The 23,019-nt window shown below is 39.9% G+C and overlaps 1 protein-coding gene across 9 annotated transcripts; it reads right to left on the reverse strand.

The window, feature by feature from the left end:
• Positions 1-428: 428 nt before the first annotated feature.
• Positions 429-22,040, reverse strand: TBC1D7 (TBC1 domain family member 7). 9 transcript variants are annotated; one of them, XM_032711560.1, is made up of 10 exons: positions 21,899-22,016; positions 20,468-20,519; positions 20,226-20,386; positions 19,645-19,765; positions 18,851-18,931; positions 15,355-15,587; positions 13,100-13,237; positions 11,248-11,393; positions 2,224-2,353; positions 429-1,378 (listed from the first exon to the last, which is right to left on the reverse strand). In XM_032711560.1, exons 4-10 carry the CDS (start codon positions 19,754-19,756, stop codon positions 1,292-1,294), a joined length of 927 nt encoding a protein of 308 aa, XP_032567451.1. In that variant the 5' UTR covers positions 19,757-19,765; positions 20,226-20,386; positions 20,468-20,519; positions 21,899-22,016; the 3' UTR covers positions 429-1,291. The 9 variants fall into 9 exon arrangements, with proteins under 9 accessions (XP_032567451.1, XP_032567601.1, XP_032567523.1 ...); XM_032711710.1 differs by having other exon boundaries at positions 20,226-20,389; XM_032711632.1 differs by having other exon boundaries at positions 20,226-20,265; positions 20,359-20,519.
• Between the last annotated feature and the right edge of the window lie 979 nt (positions 22,041-23,019).

Consider the following 23,019-nt stretch of genomic DNA (forward strand, 5'->3'; position numbering starts at 1 on the left):
AAAATGTACAGTATTAATGGAGTACAATTACATTTCTAGAAAGGCTTGCTTGTCCACCAATTCAGCAGACTAACATTCAGTACATTCACCTTACAAACACCTCCAAATAATAACTAGTTATATCAAGTATAAGCTGGCATACAGAAACATTTTTAAATTACAAGTCTATTTACTGCTTCAGGAGTTAGATTTACTTCTTCATGAGCAAGAGAGCACACTGCACAATCAAAATACTGTAGCTGGCTGACCAACAAACACTTTGGACATGATCACACCACCGCTAGATATCTTCATTCCACCAGTATTTATTGAAAAATATTTACATATTGGTGTTGTGACCTACCCCAGAAAGGGGGGGGGGGTGTTTTACCCAGGTTCTTATTAATAAATCCCTTGGAGTGGATTAGAGTGAAAACGACACTGAATAATTGGTGTTTGAAAACATATATATGTAGGGTTTATTTTAGAATAATTTGTTTCAAAGGTAAACAGGTATGGTGCCATTTTGGGTGTTACCATCTATATCTATCATCTATAGCAATACAGCAATCATTAGGATAAGACTTAAGGAAATGCACATGGGAGAGAAAGGGAGAGAAGGGGAAAGAAAGGATAAAGGTGGAAAGATAGATATAGTCAATGCACACAGGGTCCAGCGATGAAACTTGGCAGTTGCAGCTTCCAAGTCTATTACTTGAAGTGGTGGTCTTGATCCATTGGGGGTGGGGGAGGAAAGCCCACACACTCAAAGAAGTTATGAGTTATCATATACTTCCAGAACACCTTGTACCTCCCCGAGGCGGGGAGTTTTACCACGGAATAGTGTCATGGGCTGTGCCACGAGCCTCCAACATCTCCTGGTCATGCGCTCCTCACAGAGCTCCTGTGAGGGGCATGGTAAAAGGATTGGTGCGGGGATGGGCTTTGACGGGCGTGCCACAAGCCTCCAACGTCGTCTCTGACAGCCCAGGCCAGACACGCAGAGTTCATGAGAAGGGCATGGCAAATATGGCACTTCCTGCCTTTTCAGGACTCGACCCCTCAGCAGCACTGGTGGCGGGATGGGCCCTGCTGGGTGAGCAGCCACCTCTTCCCAGCCTGCAGAAGTCCCCTGGAGATTCTAGAATGCACAAATCATTAACCTTTTCAGTCTCTGCCAATTGGTCACTATGCTTTAATAGCATTTTTACATAGGTTAATGAAAAACATCACACTAGGATGGGGAAAGAGTGGCATAATGTCTTTTCAAATGTCTTTTTTTTTCCCAAGCTGCCACAAGTGAAGAGAGTTCTCAGACTGAGTGTGCTGGAGTCCCACAGTGTGTGCGCCACAGATCAACAGCTTTGCTGACAATGGCATCAGTGTTGTCTTGAGGAATCTACAAAAGATCAGAGCAAGATGCCTTGTCAGAGTACTTCATTTGGACTGTTTTGTTTAAAATAAAGATTTTGAATTTCCAATTCATATTTTCTCTCTTTAGAAAAAAGAAAACAAAACTAGAATCTCACCTCCCTGCTCCACCATCCTACCACCCCTCAGTCCTACACGCAACACATTACCTCCAGGTTTTGGACAAAAACCTTTTATTTACAAAATTGTAAGGTTACCACCCAGATATCTCACACTTCACACATCCCCGAGTTGACAGCAGACAGAACTCACACTGGCTATCCATGACCACAAACATATCTCATCTAACTAACCTGGGTTACACTGGAACCCTACAGCCCTGCTGTGATGCTCATTACTATTCAAGGTCAGGAAAGTTCAGATTCAGGTTCATGACCCTGTCCTCACATCAACAGAAAACACACCTTGAGTCTGTAGACTCGCACTCAGGCAAGAAGCAAAGAAAAAAAGCAGCCAGAAACCAACCCCTCTAAGGAGCTTCCAGAAAAATTAACCTAACCTCACCTGCACTTACTTTCACAGAAAAACCCTTTAGTATCACAAGGAGTATTGTCAGTTCTGTACAAACGTAGATAATACATTCCCCAAGCCTAAAAATAACTTCAGTCTACGAAAGCCTTACCTCCTCATAGAAAAAAATCATTATTCTCATTCCTGTGCATTTTTCCTTCACCTTTCTACTACTCCACTGTTCTCAGGAAGGAGTGTAATAATATCTCATGGTACATCTGTAATAATATCAATGGTACATCTGCAACAGGCAAATGACTAAGGCCGAAACACACTTTTATAAAAGCACAATAGAGTACTTACATTTTCCAAAAACTGTGTGATCTTTTCTGCAGTATTCAGCGCTATTATCTTCATTTTAAAGGTTAATAATATCTCCAAAGCAACAAAAACAAGAATCTTGCAGGACCCACTAATAACTTTGTCCCAAACCCTACAAGAAAATGAAAAGGAATCACTAAACATTATTGCAGTGCTTATCTGCTGTCATGGTCTGAGATAGCCCCAAAATCCAATTCCCTAGCTCCATTCCCCCTCCCACATCTCAACCCAATGTGAGATGGGTTTTTCCAGACAAAACACAACCAGACTCAGAATGGGGGAAAGGGAACATATTACAATGACTGTACAAATAAATACTATAACACATTATACACACGATTACAACTATCTCTACCATGACATATAGTATTTACAATGGATCAGATCTCTTCTCCCCTCCAAATAAAAGTCCAGGAGGGAAAGAAGGACAGATCCCTTCCACATTTAGGGCAGCAGCTCCTCTTCTGTCTTCCATGCAGCAGTAACTGGATTGCTGTAGCTGGATCTCTTTTCAATACACACAAGGGGGTCTCCAAGCCCCCCGGCTCTCCTTCGGTCCAAGCGAAGGCCTCACCTGTGGACTGCCAGCAGGGACAAGACTCACGTCACCACAGGTATATCACGAAATGCAGGGGCATCTTCGTGAAAGTCCCTTCCTCAGGGGATTCAAATTCCCCTTTGCAGAGCTCCTGTGCTCTGTCTCAACTGCCAATGTGGCAGCAGTGGCGAGGGGGGGCGGCCAAGGTCACCCCCCCTCTGCATTCCATCTGGCCGTCCCGGTCCAGCTCCGGGACGTCTTTGAGCTTCTTAGCTCCTCTCTCTCTGGTGCTGCAGCATTCCAAACCTCCTCTCCTAAATAGGAGTCCATGTGCCTCCTTTCTCGGAGGTCTCAAGGGAGTTTGGGCGTCTGGGTCAGTTCTTACCCCCAGAACTCTGTCTCTCAGCTGCTGGCTCTTTTCCTCGGCTCTCCTTCCAGGAGTCTTCTCTGTGGTGCTGCATGTTGTTCCTGCTGTTCCTCCGGTTCAGGTCTTATCTATCCTGGCTGTCTGCCAGCCTCTGGACGCTGCGTCTCTGCTTTCTGCTCTGTCTCCGCTGCCCAGTTTGGAGAAAACATCTCCCAGCTTAACTACAGACACTTAGTCCAGTCTAACACTGTTCCAAGTCTTTGCAGTCCCCCCCAGCCAGGGGCTGGGAGGCCCCAGAGGCCCCGAGGGGCTCAGAGCCCCTTCCTCGTGGCTCTACAACATGGCTACTTCTTCTAACAACCAAAACTACAACTCGTCTCTTCCGGTGCTTGTGATATGTTTACATTTTTTGCAGGAGCGCCCATTGGACAGAACTTCAAAACTTCCAGGGGTTTCCACCCCTTGGGGGTTACCACTTTTCTTAGCCTCTGGGGGAAAAACAAGATCCAAACCACTACATCTGCTTATTTATCTGCTAGAACAGCCTTCGTACAATCACCTCTTCCCAGATTATTTTTCTGAGTAACAGCAATGTATTGAATTATTTGGGCTAGGGTAAATAAAAGACATTTTATCAACTCCTAAATCTGTTCAGAGCAGAGGGATGGCAAGCAGTAATTGGTATGTACTGATATGGTGTGTTGCTGTTTAGAAATTGAATTGTTTACAAGCACAAGTACAAAAAACAAATCTTGTTTTAATAGCCTGAACTGTAACAACTACTCTACCGTGTAGGGTAAAGGTTAGAATTTTTCCTAGTGCAAAAAAGAAGAAATTAACTTCATTAGCATGCCTAATACACTCTTTCAAACAGTTAAGTAGCTGAAAATTCAAAGGGATGTAATACTGAACTAATACATCTTAAGCAGCTAAATATTCCAGGTCATTGCTGTATATGATACAAATATGACCTATCTACGGGATGTAATCCATTATGTTTAAATCAGGCATGAGGAACAACTATTAAGTCTTCCAATCCATCCCACTGTGCAGACCTCTCAGAATTACCTAAGCACTTCTACCACTTGTATGAAGCTGTATCTGGACCTCAGTTTTAAGAAAACCTGAAGGGCAGGGCTCCAAAGGCTGCATGTACTTCAGTAACAGAATCTGGATGAATATTAAAATGGATCCTTACTACCAAAACTACCAACAATTTGAAATCATCCTTCATCCAGCAGCTCTCTCTCAGGCCCAGCTCAACATACTCGCGACAAAAGATTATCCAAAACCAGTGTGAAACCATCTGTCAGATGGCAGCTTTTATGGGCTTGCATTATTTTTAGTTCTTGAATTTTAAGAGCTGTGTCAGAAAGACTTTCTGAGGATTACAGATCTTGCTCCTTCTGGGCACTTGTTCAAAGTACTTCTCCTTCCAAATAAAATCATGGGGGACAAAGATCACATACCATCCTCCGTAATTTCTGAATACAGTCACTAATTGAAAAGTATCTTCTGCAGCCCACCTATAAATCTGGATCTGGGGATGTGCTTCTTCCAAAGGCAACTCGATTTTTGTATGACCTCTCATAGACAAATTTGCCCTTCAGCCCTGAGTGCCAGCAGAGTACAATGCAGGCACAACATGAACTTTGACAGCTGAATTGAAGTGTAGGTATCACACTTTTATTAAACAGTGAGAGCCAAGCCAAGAGCCATTAAGATGATGAAGGGACTGCAGCACCTCTCCTGTAAGGAAAGGCTGAGGGAGCTGAGACTGCTCAGCCTGAAAAAGAGAAGGATCTGGGGAATCTCATCAATGTACATAATTACCTGAAGGGAGAGTGCAAAAAGGATGGAGCCAGGCTCTTTCCAGTCATGCCCAGTGAAGGGATCTGAGGGAACAGGCACAAACTGAAACACAGGAGGTTCCCTCTGAACATCAGGAAACACTTTTTCAACTGTGAGGGTGACCGAGCACTGGCACAGGTTGCCCAGACAGGAGAAGTTGTCTCTCTCCTTGGAGACGTTCAAAAGACGTCTGGACATGATACTGGGCAATTGGCTCTAGGCAGGCCTGCCTGAGCAGAGGGACTGGTTGGACCAGTGCCCTCCACAGGTCCCTGCCAACCTCAAAGTTTCTGTGACTTTCTGGTGAAAAGCTTTATAACTTGCTGGAAGGCTTGCTGCTGCTGCACAGTGCTTATTTTTCACACTGTGACTCAAGTCAACTCTATATCCGTTTCTTAACCTCCCATTCACACAAATTTTTGACACTGTTTTCACCACCTCTCCATTCATCAAAAAATTTAGACTAGATTTTAACTTATGATGAAGAAAGGAGGAAAAGAATATGTTAAATCCTCAGGACTACTCTTAAAAAAGAAGGAAACAAAAACCCCACATGGACAGATGGGGGGGGGGGAAAGGCACAGCCAATTTAGTTTTAATTCCCTGTCTTGTTATGACAAAAAAACTGAGCATAATTCCCATATTGAGAGGAATAACACATAATCCAAGATCAAAATGTTACTGCTTCCTTTGCGGTTTGAGAATCCCAGGACAAATTATCACTGTAAATATTACACTGATGTTGAAGTCAGGTCTAGGAGCTTTGAGCAAGGCTATGAGAAAACTGAGACAACAGCCCTGTTCCATACTGTACAAGTCATCCCTGTTTATTTCTAAAGCATTTTCCTTACCAAACACATCTGTTTAGAACCCAAGAACAGTTTCCCCATGTGTTTCATGCGCATCAGAATTATGTAATTATGAATGACAATTACAAAGAGCAGCAAACTTCAAAACCAGGAAATAATTTTTAAAGTTAATATTAATTCAAAAACAAACTTACTAATCCTAGTATAAAACACCTAGTCTCCTTTCATTATTTTGCTTCCAACTCTCCTGACTTTAGTCTCCATAACTGCATTAGGTTACATGCTATGCTCAGAAAACACTCTATTGTTTTCCTGCATTATTAAGTCTGATTCCAGAACAAATCTTTTAACAACGGCAAAACGGATGCAGTACTTAAATCACCACTGTCTTCACAAATTTTGGAAGATGGTGCATAGAGAAGTGGGTGAGAGGTCAGCACTAACCAGCTGTTCTGCTGCAATATTTTTCCCTTTAACATTTCCGGTTATTGTTACTCTCAATGCAATGCCACCAGCAACACTGTCAAGAGTCAGCACCTTCTCTGTACCAGCAGAGCCAAGAAGAACAACATAAACTGTGTCCAAAATGGAAAAAAACCACAGCAGATTAATAGTAGAACCGAAACATCATGCCATTGTGCCTATAGCCCTACTCAGAAATGCTGAAAAAGAAGGTATATGCTAAATTCCCTACGTTTGTGTGGCTGTCTTCCTCTATGAAATATAACCATTCAACTAACTACAGGAGCACTCTTGTAGGTATTTATCTAACAGTGAAACAGTAGTGACAACCACAAGGAAAAATAAAAAGAAACAGGAAGCACTTAAAGCAAAGAGCATGCCCAGGATTATACAAATAAAACCATTTACTTTTCACTGAGCTTTTTCCATAGACAAGATACCACTTACTCTGTGAGCACCTAGGTGTGAACGGATGCCATTCTCCAGGCAGCTTCTGAGGTTGCTACACTGCTACAGTGCAGTAGGACACAAGAAGCATCACAGCATTGCTGCTCTCTCTTTTTCTGAAATATTACCATTAATCTCACAGTTTTTCCCCTAGGCTGCACGGTAAACACACTCAGCCTTTTCCCCTGGTTCTGGTCCTCCAGTTGTTCAGGCCAGAGATATCTAAAAAGAGCCAAGGCTTTCTCCTCTGCCTGTACTTCTGGGTGTCCTTCCAATGGTAACTGGGCATGGAAGGATGTGATGAGGCTCACACAAATCTCATCCCGATGTCATGTCATGATCTTGTGCCCACCCATCTACAGAGCTGAGAAGCAGCTCAGTTACTTAGGCAAAGGCAAATCAAATTAAGTTTTTCCACAGTAGTAGCCCATATGCACATTTTTATGCCTTCCCACTCCATAGTAAATTTAAGGCATTTTTCATCATATTTCTGTTGTTTCTACTAACTAATTACTTACATTTTTACAACTAGATGTAAATTATGCAGGACATGGAGATCACAGATGTAAAACTACAGAAGCCATATATTAATATATGAGGCAGCGTCAGCTGGAAGGTCGTAAATTTCAGGAGAATGACCAAATACTTTGCCACTACCAAGTTGCCAGAGACTAATAACCTAACACCACCCTGCTAATGCCAAGCCTTCAGTGCAGAATACAAACAACATTACTCAGGGGCATGTTACATGATTGGCACCATTAGGCCATAAAAAATGCCTGGCTCATTCACAATTACAACTGCAAAGCTGCACTACTTCTGTTGTGGTTGGATCATCTGGGATGATAGTGCTGGATTAAACTGGCAGCCAACGTGCCATTTTGCCTGTAGAGCTGAAGCCACGAATGGAACACCAAGCTCTAAGAGCAGGGATTTCTAGCTGAAGGCCAACACAGCACCATTGGAAAGCTTTCCAGGCATGGCTTCCCAAACAGATGACCAGATATGCTGCTGCAGAAATCAGGCAAACAGGGTAATGATGAGTATGAAAACAAGGGCGTGATCCAGTTCTCTCCCTGTTTCAGAGACAAGTACACCTTTCTGTCCCTCTTAAACCTGTGCTACAGGCTGGTTCATATTCCAGAAAGCACCCTGTCTGTATTCCTGGTGGGACAGAGATTCCTGGAAATGACCAGTTTGCTCCTCTCTTTTATCAATATGGCACCTTTAAGAAGTTTTAAGAAGCTTGCTGAATAATATGTCGAGTGTATTAGGGCACACAAAGACACTGCATAAGATCAAAGGAAATGTTTCTAACTGAAATCTGTCTATATACATTTTCCTAGCCCATTTCAATTAAACTGATGCATAAATTTTACCTATGGTGTGACTGGAAGTGTGCTGTAAAAGTGTATTTATATTGAACAGCAACGCCTGCCAGAAGTTTAAGTTGGTATTGTGCAAAGTCATCCCACCACTATCAGAAAAAATTTCTGCACAGCATACACAAGCCTTATACACCTCAGAGAAAAAAAAAATAGAAAGAAAAAGAAAACCATGAAATCTAGATTTAGCTGCCTGGCAGAGAAGACTACAATTTATAGAAAGCAATCAACCTCTCCAAGAAATACAGTGCTAAATCATAAGATAAATTAAATCATAAAAGACTGTGTTCACGTCATCTCTCACTTGACAAAAAAGTAAGTAAAATACACAGGAGAACTGGAGTCCTGTTTTCAAATCTCAGCAGTTCCAACACTGCCACTTGGATACATTTCAGATAAGCATTCAGGCTTCTAGATTCTAATCCAAACCGAATCTCCAAGCATTAATTAAGTTCATTTGTCACATGCTACCCATGAAGTATGTTATTTCCTTAGTGAATAAGGCCATTATGATTACAACTGAATAATTCAGAAACCTAAAAAAGAAAAAGTGCACTTGTATCATGTTCCCACAAGAACTGTTGGCAAAAGGGATTGCTCTGCCATTAGAAGTATCAACATGAAAATCTGTTTTTACTCCACAGTGATACTGAAAGCCAATATTTTGACCTTTTCCATGGGAAGAGGTGGGGGAACTATTAAAAAAAATTCCAGGTAATCAAAATATTCTATTTCAGTAAGGTCAAACAGCATATATGAATGCTAAACATGCACACTGACTAGACAAAATATTTTACATAAATAAACTGACTCAAAATGGTAGAAGTTTGAAACTAAAGGTTCTGACAAGACGAAATATGAAATCAAAATTCTTCATCTAGATTTTTTCTTTTACACTATCAAGATTACACAGCTCTATAAAATGTTCTATTTTCAACAGAAATTTAAAAAAACTCTTCTTCTTCCAAGAGCAAAACTGCTCTGATGCAAATTCCTCTTTCAGCAACAGTTCTCAGCCATAAGACTAAGTAGCAAAATTGAATCACATAAGCTCTAAGTAAAAATATTTCCTAGGAGACATGCAAAGAGGTTTCCAATGCAGTAGATTGCCAAGGGCATTTCAGATCACAAAAGCCTATGAAAAAAGAAGGTTTGAAGAGACGGATAAGTCCTAGTTAGGGTCGTCACTTCTGACTGATGTTAGTTTACATTTTAAGGCATTAAGTTGCACAAAGAGAAAGCACAATGAAACAAGAGCAATCATTACCTGCTGAAAATAACCTAAAAAAGCAAATGTGAAAGAGATGTAGGCAAACCATAGGTGATCAATTGCTTTTAAGGCTGTAACAAACACACTATGTACTTAAATAATTTCCGTAGCCGTAATAGGAATAAAAGCTTTCCACCATCACATCACATACAACCAGTACACAGAGATGACTGTTTTGAAGAGTTATAGGTGCTTGATGAGAAGAACCTGGCGTGTAACAATTACAGTGCTGCACCTAAAGGTTCAAAATGGTTTTTTTTCTCTCAAACATATTACTTGCCAACAGTAAAACATCCGGAACCTCAAGGGTCATGGTCCACCAAGACCAGAGAGCATGATTTCTAATCTTACAGATTGTTCTCTAAAACTTTGTTTTTATAAGGGCCAATAAAATTTTTAAAAGTAGCCATTTCTCACTTTTCTTCATGAAACATGAAGTTCCAGATAAACAAACAACATTTCATTCACTATTTAGATTATGACTAACTTTATCACCATAAAAGCATTTTATACAGAGCAATTTACAAAGCATTTCGTTTCCACACTAGGTTCCTATACTAACTGAAGCCCTGGAATTGATTTCCTTGAAATAAAAATTCCCTTGAACCTTAATACTCCTCCAAGTTTTCAGGTTGCTGAAGATGAAACCATTGGGTTTTTTGTGCCACATCCTGTTTAGCTATTAGCAACTCTTATTAATGCAGAAAGAATATGTTTCTCTACATCCATCTTGAATTTCCTGTTTTCCAAGAGTTCTTAGGCAGCAGAACTAGAGAAATAATACAAGTTTCGTTTCAAAAGCCCTTCAGTGAAATGCTATGCACAAGAATTTTGCCCTATTAAAAGCTCAACAACCTATTTCTAGTTGTAGAATCCTGATGCAATCCACTATTTCATTAACTTTGTAATACTCAACCTGCCCTAGGACTTTTTAAAACAAATGTTGTCATGGTTTAACCCCAGCCAGCAACTGAGCATCACACAGCCAACTCAGTCACTACTCCTGCCATTGGGATGGGAGAAGAATTGAAAGGGTAGAAGTAAGAAACAAACTTCTGGGTTGAGAAAAAAAGAATTTCATAATTTAAAAGAAATAATAATTTAAAAAAACTGTAAGGAAGGGAAGAAAAATATAACAAAGAGAGGAAAATAAAACTTGAGACAAGTGATGCAAATGGAAACAGCTGCCCACCACCAATCGACCAACAGCCAGCAAGTCCCCAAGGGAGCACTCTCCTCCACCAATTTTCACCCCAGCTTTATTGCTGAGCATGGCTCCATATGGAATGGGATATCCCTGAGGTCAGCTGGGGTCAGCTGTCCTGGCTGTGTCCCCCTCCTTAAGCAGCTCCTTAAGTAGCCCCAGCCTCCTTGCTGGTGAGCAGAATGATGCTGTGTTACTGCCACTCAGAAGTAACTAAAACATCCCCGTGTTATCAACACTGTTTTCAGCACAAATGCAAAACATAGCCCTACATGAGCTACTCTGAAGAAATTTAACTCTATCCCAGCCAAAATTACTACACATTCCCAAAATCTTTTTCATCTAATGATGATGATGTTACAGTCACTTCCTACGAAATTATTTCAGTTAAAAAGCCTGAAAACGACTACCATTCAGCCATCTATCACTAAGACAGGATTTTGAGTTTTAAATCCCAGGAGTGTCTAACAGAATCAGCTGGTATACTTAACTCCATTCTTTTTTAATTTCAATGGGTGAAATGATCACACAGATTGATTATCCTGCATCAGTAAAGTCAGCAATAAGTTAACACCATAATCTTACAGATGAAGTACAGAAGGCTCTTTGAGTGCTACTGACAACAAAAAGCTAAAAGTAGTATGAAGTTACAAACTGAAAGAAGAGAACTTGCCTCTGTAAACTGGACTCAGGTAAACATCCTGCAAAACACTTTTTAAACCAAAGATCATAAGGGAGCTTGCTCATTGCAGCACATGCTTTCAGATGCATCAGGAGTCTGTTATCTTCAATGTTCAAATACTGCTCCAGAACTTTTGGCTGAGAAAGAATTGGAAAATTTTAGGTAACTCACATCAGAAAACCTTCATAGTTAATGCACACCGTAAGACATGGAATGTCTTAGAAATTCAATTGGCGTAAAACAACATGCTAAAATAATGAACTCGCACTGTTTTAACTGTTCCAAAATATGAGTGTTGCTGACTTTTGCAATTAACTAATTAAGTACTTAACTAAATAAACAAACTCAGTTTCCTTAAATTGCTGACCACTAGCAGAACTTCCAATATATGCAGTATTCCCTAATGCAAGGAGGTGTTTCAGAGCTTAAGGCAATGCAGAGATTAAACATCCACTAATTACTGTTACCTCCACGAGTAAAATTGAGTTTCATTCACCTCAAACCTAATAGCCTTAGCACACATCAAGAAAAATCTACACACAATACAGCAAAACCCAGAAAATCAATTCTGAGAGTAAATCTCTGTGCAACCCATTAAAAGCTGGACATTGATTTATGGCTTAAAAACCCAAAGTATTTAGAAGGATAAACATGCGGATAATTTTCTCATCTTGTTTAAATTTTAATGTAACATAATACACATTTTCATAAATTCAGGAGTACCTTTATGCTTTTTGTCAGAATTAAGTAAACAGCTAATGACTTCAGTTGTTGAAGGGAGAAAACACGCCCTTTTTCCATATTCTCACCTGCAGAGTCTTGGTACTTGGTACTTGGCAATTGCTTATATTACAAAAAAAAAATTAGGGAGGGAGACACTTGGCACTATTTATGTGGTGAGAGTACACACTTTCTTTAAAAATACTCCTTTTTCCTTTGAAAGGAATTAAAGAAATCAGTATAGTTTAATGTATCACCCCCAGAAACAGGAGGTAGGTTTAAAAATTACTTTTTGTTCCAAAAGACTAACAAACAAAGGGCAGGCATCATTTTCTGCAAAACAAATTTTCATTCGGTGCTTGCCAGTGCACAGGTGCCACCTCAGTGGATACTGTTAACTAAAGAGCTTTTATCTGTTAAGGCCATTTGAAGAATTACAAAAACTTTCGTGATTTTGCAAAGTACACATTTTCTTTACAATCAAATTTTAATTTTATAAATCAGTAAGACAGAAATTCAAAGTTAACATTCTATGACAGCGCTTAATTGATCAGTGCTAAAAGAAAACTATTCCACTTTTTATTATAACTTAATTTTCAACATACTGTTTTTCTGAAGACGTAGTACTCTGGTTCATTTAAAAAGCAAAGACAATTGTGCTTTGTCTATCATACAATGAGCAGCACATGGATGCTAGAGATGCAGCCTAAAAAGTAGCAGACATACATCAAGATGTTCTTAACTCTGTAATTGAAATTTAATTGTTTGAAATAAAAAAAATTCTTAAGTGACCAATTTGTGAGAAATATAATTCACCTAGATACAAGCAACCTTTAGACAACCTAAAAAGGAAATATAATTCAACTAGATACAATGCAACCTTCAAGCAAGCTAAAAAGAAAATAAGATGTAACTGAAAATCACCATGCAGCAAACAAAACCAATTGTGCAGGACAGCACAATCAAAACCCAAAAGGCACTCCTCCCATTTTCTCAAAACAGCTGGTGGAACAGAACCCAAGGGTGTCACCTCTGACGCTCCAGTTGTCTCCATGTATTAATGCTTTCCACAACTGCCTCTCCCCACAAAAGGAAAAAAAAAAAAAGGTGGTTTTTTCCTTACCAGTTGTTGTAATGAATCTTTGTGCTTGCTGTTCAGCTGATTCACAAAGCAACTGACAAGCCAATAGCATTCTACAGGATCCTCCACCATTTCCTCCATTGCTTTAGCAATAACAAGAAACACTTCATCTTCAGGTTCCTGGAAAACAAAGCCAAAAAAAAGTGAACTACACAGAAGTATTGGACTATTCTGATTTAAATTATTCTTATATTCCTTTTCTCTGCTATTTGGGAGAATAAATGGAAATCAACGTACACAAAGAGCTGTTCTAACATTCATAAATAAGACATCGGGCAGCAGCTGCACTATGATGATAAATACTAAAGCAGAGCAAACAAGACTTGTTTTAATTTTAAAACCAAAACACACAATAGGAGCTTCGGAAAAACTGTTTCAAAGTTTCAAATTTTCTCAAAGGAGAAAATACTACATTCTAACAAGGTAGTGATAATCCCACTTACGTGGACCACATATTTATACTGCATAGCAGCAGAATTTTTCATGCTGTTGATTGCTAAGGGCCAAACGGGCCCCTCAAACACCTCTGTCGTGGATGTTACAGATACCGAAAACAATGCGGCCATGAGCTGTGCACCTGCCTCCAACACACAGAAAATCATTTGTTTTGAGATAAGCTTCCTAGAGACAAATACCTTTTCCAGGTTATGAGTATCTTACTCCCCACAATCCACGACTAGAAGCATGTGATGGAGACACCATCACCTTCTCTCATGAGGATGTACTTTCCCAACAGAATCATCAGCCTAAACCACAGGTAATGTGGCACACAGGGTAGATGTAGGCGAACTAATGCTAAAACCAGCTAGATCTCATGCCAACAGCTGACTCAAGAACTGTCTAAACTGGGAAGATGCACAAGGAATGGCTCTCTATTTGCCTCGTTTCTCAGTCTTCCTTACACAGGCAGTACTGACTACATTAGGGGGCAGGGTAAGAAGCCAGGTATGTGTCCACAGTCTGATGTACTGTAACCCTCAGCAGCAATAAGCTACAGGATCACAGGGTTTGATGCATGGAGAGTCTTAAATACTACTGATATGTCTCTGCCACACAGACTGCTGCAATGCACACATACCCCTACTTAAACTCTCTGCTTTCAGATTGCACAAAACATTTACCAGACTTCTCTCTGGTACTCAAACATTTCAAAATATTTATATCAATCCAACATCATCTTTATATTCCCCCTGCCTCCACAATAAAACTGAGCTACTATCAAGCAGTAACCTCTTATTACTGCACAGAAAACAGACTGGCATAAAGAGAACAAATGCTTTCTGCAGCAGAACAAGTCCAAGTTACAGGACTAATAACTAGTGCTCTGCTGAACACCACCTCCATGAAACCCCATCACAGTACTGAGAGCAGCCAGTGCTCTGGGATGCACTGACAAAACACGTGCTCAGAAGGCAATACTGCTCTAGAAGGGAGGAATTTTTCGCCCACTGGGTCACAGGCCAAGATCAAGGAAATTTCTCTACAGGAAACTTGCAGGGTAGGACAGCCACATTCCTAGACAATGGTAAGGGCATGAAAATGTTCTCCCTCCTTTAACAACAGAATGCTGTATGTAATCCTCCAGATCAAAATATTACTGAACTTTCTATATTAACTTTAAGCTTTCTTTTTTTTATTTTTTTTTTAGTTCTTATGTCAAATTTTGTGATGGATAAATTAATATTAAATAAGGGACAAAATCCACTGCAGAAAGCCCTGTGGTTCCTTTCATCACATCCTCTTTGACAGAGGCTTATACATAAGATCCACACATTGTTTTTCTCATCTCTCTACTGGCTTACCATCACATCAACATCCGTTTGTGAGTACACTGTAAACTGCAGAGTACATGCATGACCTGACAGAAGCCCTGATTAGTTCAGACTAACATAAAAAGGAGGTCAGTACCTTAAAGTCTAGATTTAAAAACAAATAACTTAAATATATGATGCAATTTGCATTAAATCATGGCTTGTACGGGCTCTGAATTATCCTTGTTCCAGGACATGTAAGAATCTATGAGCTCCAATAGGATTATGTCATTTTCATTTCAGTGCTATAAAGAAACTGAAGTGCATTAGAGTACAAAATGCTTGAAAGCTAGCAGGCAAAATACACAAAAGGGATTCTAAGGCATAAAATCTTACATAAGTACTTAGGGGAAGAAAAAGAGAAAAGCACTTTGACTAAAATTTCTTATTTTGTACTAGTACTTCTCTGTTTTCCATTCACCTTACTTGTCTATCTACATGCATTTGTGAGGTGACTTGCAGTTCACTGACCAATGCAAAAGCCAAGTTTCGAGGCAATTTTCCTGATTCCAGTTGATGGATGCGCAGGAAAACATCCACCTGTGGGGTAGAATCATTAATAAAGCGAATTACACGAAGAGCATGGTGTATGTCCCAGTACTGCTCCTTTCGGCACTTCATCACCAAAGCATGAGATTCATGGTGAGGAGGAATAATTCCTGACAAAAATTAAAAAAAAAAAAAAAATTAAAATTAAAAAATACAAGCAATTGTAAAGAGAAATCTTACCTGTTACTTGTTTATACTTATCTAGTTTTTAGTATAGTTGTAGTTGTGCATTTGTGCCCACCTTCCACTTACTTTGAAAACAAGGTGGGTGTAGAATGATTTTTATCTACATTAGTTGTTCATTTTCTCAAATTCTACACTTTGTCTGAGATGACAGAGAATATACAGATTCAATTAACCAATGCAAAGATACTGTACAACTCAGTATTAATTACTTTACTCTCTGTATCATAGATTAAATCTCTCTAAAACAACATTCAGAAGCAAAATCAATCACACGGGTTGAATCAGTTATAGATTAAAACTTAAGAATACCACATAGGCACTTTGCAAGGTAACATTTTTTACATTCTTAGCACAACACGAATATTTGTTCTAGTTTTCTAGGAGAAAAAAAAATTTTAAAATAAATAAAAGTAGTAAGGTAGACAAAATTAAACTGCATCTCCAGAAGAGATGCTCAACATTTCACTAGTGGAGTAGAATATTTCTCAGTGCAGAAACCCATGAGAACAAAGTATTCTTCAAAAATCAGTTTGAAACAAGCTACGTGTTGCTTTTATCTCTCACTTAAAAAAAAAATATTCCTGCCAAGTGTTAAACCATGAAATGACTGAGTTTAGTAACAAGCACATCAGACAGAAAATTATCTTTTCATTTCCAACTGCAAACCTGTCTGCATTTCAAAAGCTGGGACAGAGCAAGACATTTTTCATGTTATGCCAAAAGAGAGTCAATATCATGGTTTTGTATATACATATTGCCAACTGCTCTCCTCAAATACAGAAGATAACCTTAGGCAGAAAGAAAAGAAGCTTAAACAACACAGGGATGTCCAGAAACCATACTGAGTCACACTTGAACAGGAAATTAATGGAGACACTGCTGACATACCATGCAACCTGGGACAGCATCAAGTCCTGGTACACGTCTGAGATAAGGACGCCTATCCTGTCAGCAAAATTTTCTTAAATTATTAACACTGTTTAGAGGACATGTAACACTTCCCATCAGAAATGGACTGGGCTGTCGTTCCAATGAGATATTTTGCATTCCTTTTCAATACCAGCTTTTCTAATAAGTGTTAACACCGAGATACAGCATAAGAGAAGTCCTTGTTCACCTCTGTTCACCCAAGAAGTATACAGAATGACAGTATGGATGCTTGAAATCAGAATATCTCAAGTTGGAAGGGACCCACAAGCATCAAGTCCAACTCCTGACCCTGCACAGCACCACTCCAAAAAATTACATGTCTGAGAGCACTGTTCAAACACTTCCTGAACTCTGGCAGGCTTGGTGCCATGACCACTTCCCTGGGGAGCCTGTTCCAGTGCCCAACCACCCTCTGGGTGAAGAACCTTTTCCAAATATCTAACTTAAACCTCCCCTGACAGAGGTTCATGTCGTGAAACGAATCACTCTGAGTTTAAAATACAAAATCTTTCTAAAAATCAATATAATTTTCCAAGCAGTTAACTCAGAAGCTGTTTTGTGTTATCATATGATTCACAGATCATCTATCTAAAACAGTCAAAGACTGACCACTGGCTCTGCAGTGAGCCACAATTTTGCAGACTATATTTTGCTGTTATAATTTTGGCTGAAGGATCTAGTCACTTGTCTAAACCTTTGATGCTATATTTCCTACAACTAATATTTTAAAGGATGCAGACTACTTCACCAGGGCCCAGGATGCAATCACCTTTTTTATGGCAAAGCCTTTTATCAAGTAGAATTACTCTGTCAGTTCAATGATCAATGCCAAGAACTTCCAAGTTTTATAATTAGATCTTGCACCTTCTGTGCACTATTCCTTTATTACCTTTGCCAGAAACAGGCTCACAAATCCAAATAATCAGGGATATGAAGCCACAACTTTTAAACTGTAGAAAATTATAGAAGCGGGAAAAAAACCAAGAAAAAATTAAAAATCATTTTTAAAACTCATCTAAAACTTTCTAATACACTATTTCAAACTTCAGACACTGCAGTGGAATAGTGGAAGAAGATATTTACTTGAACATTGTTCAAGATTATGGCACAGCCTAAGATTAATAAACATCCTAAACCAGACAAAAACTGTTTTGGAAAATAACCATTCTGAGGTAGGAATCACCAGCCTTCCTGACTCTGAATCACACATCAAGAATCTTCATGTGAAATATATGTGGGATCTGTATCATGTACTCTGGAGAGCCAAATGACAAAGAATATGAGGGATAGTTCACAGGCCAGTAAAAGACGGCAGCTTCCAAGCCAATCTGCAGACTGATGTTGCTGGTCTCCCTGATGAAACATTTTGGCTCTCAGCTCCTTTCCTGCCAGCACAGCTCTGCTAGCACAAGACTGAGCATGGGAGCCACACTCAAGCTTTACAAAAGTGGCACAAGGCTCCCCCACCAACAGTATGGTAAACCACATTTCCCTTCCACAGATTCAGTCCGACGATGTACCTTCACACTCGACCTGTCGGTGTTTCTCTGCGTGCAGCAACTCTAAGGAAAACAAACCCTCCAGGTACCTTGTAAGGGTCAGAACTCCTGGGCCTTGCACAACCCCTCCTGTCTCCAAGTGACACAAGTAAACCAATACACTTGACCAGTTAGTGCAAAGCCATTAGTACTTTTGAATTAGTCATCTGACTAATGCACTTCAACGAAAATATAATCTATTTATGGGGTTTTATGGTTTCTGGGGATACCATAACTTGTCCTTGGCCTCATAACTTCTTCAATGGCAAATACAATTAAAAACCAGAAGCAAAACCAGAAGAAACCAAGATTTTGTGGAACACAAAGCTTTTCTTTAGAATAAACATGCATTCTATAACTTGCCCAGTTTAAAATTAATCACAGACTTACTTCAACCTAACCGTATGTTATTTCAGAAACAGCACTGAATATCTTATCAGGTATTGGTGACTTCCTATAACCCACATTTCAAATCCATTTTATAACTGTAACTGCATAGTGTTACAAAGTTAAATACAGAAACACACTTTTCTAGGTACACTTCAGCAAAGTTCTCAAAAACTATCCATGGAACATTGTTTTATAATTGCCATTGTGCATTCGAGGTGGATACAAAAGTAGGCTAAATATGCAGCAGTAGGCAAGGTAGTACAGAATAATCCATGTCATTACCTCTTTAAAAAAATACACCTTCCTACATTCTATGTTATATTTCATACCTAGAAGCACTTTCCACACCAGTATACGATACATGGATGGGAGTGGAAACCTTTGACTAAATGTGCAAAGCTTCTCAATATCTGTAGAGAAATAAAAAGAAAAAAAATTATGATAAATTTAAATATAAATAATTCTGCGTCTCTGATCTACCTAACTATGACAAATCTTCAGCTGCTCATTGAAATTCTCACTTTCATCACATATTATCAATAAGATCTTTCACCACTTCAATTGTGAATAGAATGTGCCCTATAAACTGCAACAATTTTGAAAAATATATACATTGGCTTGATCTACAGTAAAACTACTTTAAGTTTCATCAGAAAAAAACTGGATGATTTTTATAAGTATTTTGTAAATCATGCCACTGTCAAAACAATTAAAGGCTTTTTTAAAGGGACGACATTCATCTTTCTGTTCTGTTAGAGATGTGGCACTCCTCAGGGACCAACAGCAATAACAAAATCTTCATTGTTTTGAAGTTATATGGAATGAACAGCATGAAATGATGCGTTCTCCGATTAAAACTGCTTTCATTAAAAAACGTTTAGTTTCTTCAGCACAAAGAATGAGAGAAGAAAAAAAAGGAAGCAAACTGACAAATCTTTGATAGTTTTAAAAACAGATTTTCAGATCTTCAAAAGTCAAAGGTCTGCTAGCAATAACTGAGACATTAGTGGTAAAACATGAAAAACTTAAATGAGTATTAAGCACAGTAGCTGAACATTTTCTATTACTCCCTCCCCAGCTCCTTATCACCAAAGTAACAGAGGAAAGAGTGAAATCAACTTGCCCAAACGGTCATCTTTTAACAGAATTTCCAGTGACTTCTTTTCTTCAACTCCACGAAACCCCACTTTTTCATAATACACTGAGCGAAAATTCCTCTGAGAGTCATCAGCCATGACTGATTCCTTTTGGAGAAACAGTAATTCTCTTAAGACTTACAAGAATATTTTCCTTTTATGCTAAACTCAAGTACTTTTGCACACCAATAGAAGTTAACTGCCTATGTCTCTGTAGTAGTAATACACCCTACAGAACATTAAATCTTCCAAGATTTTTTTTCATCACATGCTATCAGAGAAAAATCATTAAAATAATTTAATCTAAACTAGGTCTAAAGAAATCAACTTTCCAAACAAAACACACGAAGTTTTTATTTTTTAAGTTATTGTCATAGCAAATTATGATACTTTTCAAAAAGTTTAAAAAAAGGTGTGCTGGAGAGACACTTGGTCTTCTACATCATACCATGTATTTCAAAACCAATATAAAAAATACGGTTAAGAGTCTGACAAAATTCTGGGTACAGAAACCCTATCAAGTACAACTGTTACCTAGGTAAGTAAAATAATTAGGTTTCATACTCACCAGATGAGGTAGCGAGAAGCAAGGTCGAGCCAATTTTGGCCTCAGTGGCACAGGGGGTGACAGGAAAGAATAAAGTCAACAATGTAGGTTTCTTCTTACATTGCAGATATGAATTAAATGTTCATGTTGTTACCTGAGTTGTCAGGTGTGCCCCTGGGCAGCTGCTGCAAACAATCCATTTATTAACAGTCCATCAGAAATGACATAGAGGGTGCAAAATACACAGTTTTGGTTATACCCACATAGTGATAAACTGGTTCCAGCCCCTGTAACTAGGACAATGTAGTGGAATCCCTGTAGTGGAAACAATGGTGAATTCCAGTGAGTACTTTGTGTTTCATAACAACTGTAAATGACATTTCAATTCAGTTCAACTTTCTAAATATCAAATCTCTCTCCTCTGCAGGCTTGCAAATGTTAGAAAGCTCAGTTTCCTAACTCAAAGGACTAAAACCAATATTAACTTTTATGTGCTGTGACAGCAGCAAAACTTGAAAAAAAATAATTTATTTTGAGTGAGGGGCAATGGGTGAATGATGCACTGTGAAGCTTTTCTAAATAAATTCTTCTCTTCTTTGCAGAACCAAAGTACATATCAGGAGCAAAGCACCTGTGGATATAAAAAGAAGGCCATAATTTTGCAAAGAATGCACATGTTTAAATTTGTTTATCCACCAGGCCTATTTGTGTTTCAAACTGTAACTGTTTTTAGAGCTTTGCAGCATCAGGGCCAAGACCAGCCAGAAAAATATAAACCAGGAAACAACTGAATTAATGCTTTCCGAGACAGGTCAAATATTATTTCAAAACCAGAGGAAAAAAAATATTACTTGCAAGACATGCCAGTCCTGCACTAGCCTATGAAAATGACTCTGATGTTCATGTATTGTGCATTAATGGTCCAGTGATCACAGTGTTCACTATTTACACTGCAGCCATGTCTAATGGTGACTTATGGTGCTATAGATACTCAATTACTTTTAAAAATGCTTAGATTTTCATTTTCATTTTCAAATTTTTAAAATCTGAATTTAATATGTGCTATTTAGAAAAATTAAAAAAAAAAACCACACGTGTTTAGCCTGTACCACTTGTGAAAAGCTAACAAGAGAATCACAGAACAGAAATAATAAATATAATTTGAAAAACAACAGCACTATCTATTGGAAAGGAATGCTATTTTAATAATTTTAAACTACCACTGTAACAGCAATACATTTTATTTACTCAGTGGAAAAAAGCAAGAATATAGTTTCCTCCTCACTGATAATTTAGCATATGCATTTTCATGTCAGGCAAGCGACCAGTGTTCCAGACATGAATCTACAATATAATGGAAAAGGGAAGGGGGGAAACAAACCCTCAGCCAGTGTTCCAGACATGAATCTACAATATAATGGAAAAGCGAAGGGGGGAAACAAACCCTCAGCCAGCTCACTGGAAACGTTCTGTACGAAACCGTGCAATTAACTCGCCCTGTCTTCAACTGAAGCATTTTCGGCCCTAACAGCGGATTTCACGGTACCCCTGCGTTTCACGCCGGGTGATGCAGCAGCGGCGGCAGCGCCGCGCAGACCCCGGGTAAGGAGCCACACGCGATGCAGCGCACTGCGCCCGCCACAGAACACCCTCCCTCGCAGGCCCTGTCGGAGGCTCCCCACACGCGCCCGTACCTCGGGGCTAGACTCCCGGCCTCCGCCACATTCCCAAAGGAAAATACGGGCACACTTGGGCACGGGATCAACGTCCCCCCCACTTCCCGGGAGACCGAACGGCACCGGGACGCCACTTCCGGCGCCTCCGGCAGGCGGGCGCGGCCCGGGGTCGGGGCGGGCGCATGCGCATACCCGTGCCGGCCCGGCGGCGGGCGTGGCTCCCGGCCGCCCGCGACTGGGGGTGTCTTCCTTGTGTGGGGTTGTTGCAGCCTCTCTCGGGCTCGCCCGGTCTCTCACGCACCCTGGCTGTGCTCCCCGTCACCTCTCAGTTCGAGCCCTCTGTCACCCCCATCCATCCCTCAGAGCCGGCTCCCGCTCCGTGCTGCTGCCCGCATGGCGTGGGGTGCGCTGAGGGCTGCACCGCGTTGTTTGCTATAATTGGTGTGCTTGGCGTTTTGGCCCCATCCCCAGTGAATCTTGGGGACACTTTACTTAGAGCAGTCCTTAGGAACTGGAGTGCGGTTTCCAAGTCCCAAGATTTACTCTGTCGGATGTGACCAAAACACCGGCTGCTAAATATCCTGCCCCTCAGAACAGATAAAGGACCACTGTTCAAAGCCTCAAATATCAACCTGTGCAGCAAAAACTGTGAGACATTAAACAAATAATATGATTTTTATTTTGGGTTCGAGTTTTTTTGTAGTTGGTGGCGATGTTTTTATTCAGATCTTTGAGACCTTGCCAGCCTCTAGCTGTGCGATTGCAAGGACTAGGCAACTGCTTTAGCAGGAGCTGAGTTTTCAGCTCGTGGCCCCTTTCCAGGAGCAGAAACTCGAACGAGACCATCAAACACCCAAGTTAGCCGCCCCAAGATTTGGAAGTACTAGAACCACAGAATCGGGGAATCAGTTAGGTTGGAAAAGACCCCTGAGATCATTTGAGTCCAAGCTGTGACTGAACATCAGCATGTCAACTAGACCAACTAAGTGCCACATCCAGTCTTTCCTTAAACACCTCCAAGGACAGTGACTCCACCACCTCTCTGGGCAGTCCATTCCAATGTTTAACAACCCTTTCCATGAAGAAATTCCTTCTGATGTCCAGCCTGAACCTCCCCTGCCACAGCTATGTCCTCTTGT

This window comes from Chiroxiphia lanceolata, chromosome 1 (assembly GCF_009829145.1).
Source record: "Chiroxiphia lanceolata isolate bChiLan1 chromosome 1, bChiLan1.pri, whole genome shotgun sequence".
Taxonomy (NCBI): Eukaryota; Metazoa; Chordata; class Aves; order Passeriformes; family Pipridae; genus Chiroxiphia; species Chiroxiphia lanceolata.